At 31.5% G+C, this 4,977-nt stretch overlaps 1 protein-coding gene across 1 annotated transcript; it reads right to left on the bottom strand.

Moving 5' to 3' along the window:
* Positions 1 to 442: 442 nt before the first annotated feature.
* Positions 443 to 1,522, bottom strand: LOC107866464 (protein LIGHT-DEPENDENT SHORT HYPOCOTYLS 4). The gene has a single exon (XM_016712521.2). The coding sequence runs from the start codon at positions 1,271 to 1,273 to the stop codon at positions 644 to 646; it is 630 nt and encodes a 209-aa protein (XP_016568007.1). The 5' UTR covers positions 1,274 to 1,522; the 3' UTR covers positions 443 to 643.
* Between the last annotated feature and the right edge of the window lie 3,455 nt (positions 1,523 to 4,977).

Raw genomic sequence — 4,977 nt, 5'->3', positions numbered from 1 at the left:
TAAAAATTTGCTAAGAAAATGAACAAAATGACATGAAACATGATATAGCAAGCAAATCTATGAAATATAACAAATCACAAATAGGGTTTTGAGCTAAGACAGAAAAGTATGCATCAGATGATAACTCAACTAACAATTATCTTCTCAAGAAAGTCAGCTTCTTTGTTTAAAAAAAAATTAAAATCAAGAAGAAAGACGACTTGTCGAGATAATAACTATCAGCAGAGTGAGCATCCGAAAAATCAACAACCCAAGGAAATATCCATGACAAAATGTTGAAAGATCTATATCACAGAAAATATCTCACCTGCTAGATCTCTTATTTTAATTTTAATTTAATTACCAACAGCCACTTCCACTTCCACTTCCATTAATAACACTACCACTTCTAAAGCTGCCATCATTTGCATACTAATTAGCCAAAAACATAAATAAAAAAAGATACTGATCAAGATCAATGTTTCAATACCCATAAATAGTACTTAGTACTAAGTAATAGTAGGGGGAAAAAAAGGGTTCCAACTTCCAATTTCAAGTTCCATTTTTTTTTTTTTAAAACAGCTACTAGAATTAATAACATACCATACAATATCAGAAAAATATGCTAGTAAATAAGATTTGTTAGTAAAAACAGATCTTATTATTAGCTTGAATTTCCAGATGGTGGAGCCAGGGAGGAGGACGATGATTGATGTATGACTTCATGTTGTTGTTGTAGTTGTGGATTTGTTTTTTTACGTTTCTTTTTTTCATAACTTATACCTCTAGCTTTAGCTTGTGAATCGCGAACTTCGCGAAGGTAAAGCCTAACCGCCCTTGCTCCAAATGGATTAGTTTCAGGTTTCCCACCATTTTCTTCATAAGCAGCACGAAGACGTCCAATGAGTGCATCAAGGCTACCCCAAGCTTGACGTAATGGACATGGACATGGTGCTGGTGGATTTGGGTGTCCAAAAAATGGACAAAGTTGTGTGTGTACCTTAGTCTTTCCAAACTGGTCAAGGTACCTAAGGAATTCAAGAACATGTGCCCCACTACAACGTGTGAGAGATAGTGGTGGCCTGTGGTTTCTTAAGTACTGACCGAACGTGTTCCAATCGCGACGCTTTTGATTCTCGTATCGACTTAGGGTTGTTGGAGAATTCGAGGATGATGAAGCAGAGTAATTATTATTATTATTATTACCTGCTATCATCGCACTCATGTTGTTGTTGTGGTGGTGGTGATGGTGGATGATGGAGTTTGGAGAATCAACTTCTTGGTTGCGTTCCATTATTTTGATGATTTTTTTTTTCTTTTGTTGGAAGGGAAAGGAAGAAAGAAGAAGAAGAAGATGGATAAGAAAATTATTAGGGTAGTACAAGAGGAGCTAGGAAGTATAGGGTAAGAACCAATAGATTTATAGTGAATTAGGGTTTTTTATGCTTGTTTTATGATGACCATGTGAGGTCTGCAAGCTACATGATGGAATAAAATAGAGAGCATTTAGAGAGAGGGGATGATAAGCTAAGATGGGGGAAAAGAGATGGGGGGCTGAACTTTGTTTACTCCTATCTTCTCCGTCCTAATTTACGTGACACTTTTTTTTTTTAATTTAGTCGAACAAAAATTATTTTTCTTTCTTTTTTTTGATAACTCTTTAATTTTCACTTTCTGCATCATGACATGTTTTTATGTGTGAGACCATAAGATTTAAAGAATATTTTAGTACAATTTGTATATCTTTTGTTTAATACTCTCTTCATTTCGAAATAAGTGAATTATTGAGGTATTTATTAGTGTTTTAAAATAAATAAATCATTGAATTTTTTTTCAAATTTGCCCTTATGATTTGACAATCAACTAACTTTTGAAAAGGTATTACAAGGTCAACTTTTTTTTGGGGGATAAAAATTGAAAGTTGTGTTAAATTTATGTCTTTAATATTTTTTCCTTAATATGTGTGCCAAAATCCAATAATTCATTCATTATGAAACGGAGGGACTACTTATTATAAGATTTAGAGGTTTTTTTTACATTCTTAAATTCTATGTAATGTCAAAATCAGACGAACAAATTAAAACGAAGGAAATATCTTTTTCTATTTAGAAATAATTTACTTTGAAAATTCTTATTTCATCCTTTATATAATCACATAAATTTGTATAGCTTGTTTTATATTACAACTTTCATCAGGAGTTGTTATTTTCTTTAGCTTCATCATGTACAATCCACATAAATTAAGACCAAAGGAATAACATTTTTTTATTATATTTCTAAATACTCAAGACTCTAAAAGACTAAAAGTTAAATTAGATAATTTGATCTTCATACTCAGTATCGTGTCGCATAAAGTAGGACGAAAGGAACTATAGATAACTTTCTTTGATTTTAGTCAATAATTTGATCAATCCTAGAAAGAAAGAAAAAAAAAAACTTTGATGTTTGATGAGTGTGGCTTTTATGAGCTTTGATGATTTCTGAAAATGTATACATAGATTGGCTGATATTTTTCCTAGAAATGGGGCAACAACTGTAGTAGTCTTCACTTGTGTAAGAGGAGGTGGGATGGGAGTGGGGCATGGGGTTAAGGTGGGGGAACTGGCGGACCTAGGTGCAAATTTGTAGCGTATGTTATCGGTTAACAGTGACGGAGTCAAAATTTTTATTGAAGAAATTCATAAGTATATATATGAATTAGTCGAAGAAGGTTTAATATCTATTATATATACATAAAAAAAATATCTTTAATCGTGTAAAATAGTATATTTTTTCGTCGAATGATCTGCCGCTGCTTGTTAATCCTAACACAAATTAATATAACTATACAAGAATTGTATAAAAAATGATATAAAATGAAAAAAAAATCTTTGAAGTCAAGAAGATAATCGAATGTTTTAGTTTTTCAATGAAATTTTAAAGTTTTGAATTTCAATATGTATGTTTGAATCTCGTACGATACCCACAATTCTTAAATTCTGAATTCAGGGAAGTAATGGTAATTGGTAAGTGTAAAGGGACCTGGTTAGGGCTTTTGTGGAAATGAAAAGAGGTTGACAGTAAGATTGGAAATGATAGATGTAGACAGGAAAAAGCTTATACTATTTGGAGTTATAAAAAGAAAATTTGAAGAGAGGGAATAATATGATTTTGTTTCCTTCAACTAGTGAACCTTTTTTGTGCCAGTGATTGACAATACCTTGATTAAAATGACCAAAATAGCCTAACTTTTTTCTTGTTTTTTTTTTTTATATTCTTTGCAGTATAATTGGACTATTCTCTGCATGTAAAAGTTTTCACATTTCAAGCTATTTGTTGATCTCTCTTCCTTTTCCATTTGGGAAAAAAGTTAGGTATCTAACATCAAATCTGCGGGTCACTTTTTCTTTTTTTTTCTTTGAAAAAAGTTTCATTATTAGGTACATGAAAATTCGAACTCACTCATCAAATTAATTCAAATTCGCATTACAACTGCAGAAGATTTTAAGTTTATGAGTTTTGAATTTATGAAAAGAGTACTTATAGGATTATGAATAAATTACTTCTACATGTTACTTGGACTTTTAAACACAAATATAGTGTCTCGAGAGCGGAGCTAGCATTTCGGTTATGCGTTCGATTGAATTGATCAATAGTTAGCTTTAGTCTAAACCTTGTACTTATGAGAAAACATCTACTAAACACGTACACTTTAAAAGACTGAAATTCTAAACTCATAAGCTTCAAATTATTCTGACTCTGTTTCTATAGAGTTTGACTCAAAATTACTGAACTTTATAGAATCCATAAGAAGATTTGTAGCTCCACCCCTGGCGTAAAGGTACGTTTAAAAGTGGAGAATGACTGTCTATCAAAAGTATTTTTCACTGTTAAAATTCAAATTCAACAGTGATCAGGAGGTCATGGGTTCAAGCCTTGGAAATAGTTTCTGAAACAAATGCAAAGTGAGGTTGCATACAATACACCCTTAGCTTGTGGTGTGACCCTTCTCCGGACCCTGCACATAGCGAAAGCTTTAATGCACCGAACTGTCCTTTTTTTTTTTGTAAAAAAATCCAAATTCAAAATTTCTCATTAAAGATAGACCAAGAGATGAAAGAGAAACTGATCTATCTAACTATTTGTAGAGCTTTTCAATATCTTCAAGGTAGTTTAAGATCATTTTGGCTGAATGGTTGTGCTAGTAGAGTGTAGAAATCTGTATATTTGAGTCACGGTTTCTTAAATCTTCACTAAATTGACCATCTTTATTGCCTTTTTTTCTATGGTCCATTAAAATAATATTCCCCCATCATAATTTATATGACGTCATTTGATTTGACATAAAATTTAAGAAAGAAAAAAGACTTAAAATTTGTGATCAATAACAAACTTTGGACATTTGCATAACTATAAATAATTTCATTAAGGATTAAAAAAAAAGGTTAAAGTTAAGTTCTTTCTAATTATAAAAATATGACATTTCTTTTTAGATGAACTAAAAAAGAAAATGTGCGTACCATATAAATTGATATAGAGGGGGTAATAGCTTGTTATTTTTCGACGAAGTTATTCTCTTGACACATAACATTAGTTAGACAGTTTGTGATTCCTGTAAAAATTTATCTGTTATTTGCAATGATAATTAATTTGTAGAATGGCTTGATGTTATTATAAATAGTGTTTGATAATCTTTTTGCAGGCTTACACAACTTAAAATTTCAATTACGTGAGATATATGAAAATGGCGTACTAAAAATTTGATTAAAAAGAAAAGTCTACTATACATTACCACATAACTCATATGCAAACAGATTATACTAGAGAAATTGTTCTTGTAATTAAGATTTATTCATAGTGACTAAATTTCACATGTAGGGGTGACAATGGTGCGGTGCGGATGTTTTCTAAACTCGTGAATTTTAAAATCGTCCCGCACCGCCTCGCATTACCTTGAAACCCGCTCCATACTCATATCCGCGCATATCCGCACCGCCCCACATTTATATTTTTTTCTGT

This window comes from Capsicum annuum, chromosome 3 (assembly GCF_002878395.1).
Source record: "Capsicum annuum cultivar UCD-10X-F1 chromosome 3, UCD10Xv1.1, whole genome shotgun sequence".
NCBI lineage: Eukaryota > Viridiplantae > Streptophyta > Magnoliopsida > Solanales > Solanaceae > Capsicum > Capsicum annuum.
This window is presented reverse-complemented; position numbering and strand designations above follow the sequence as displayed.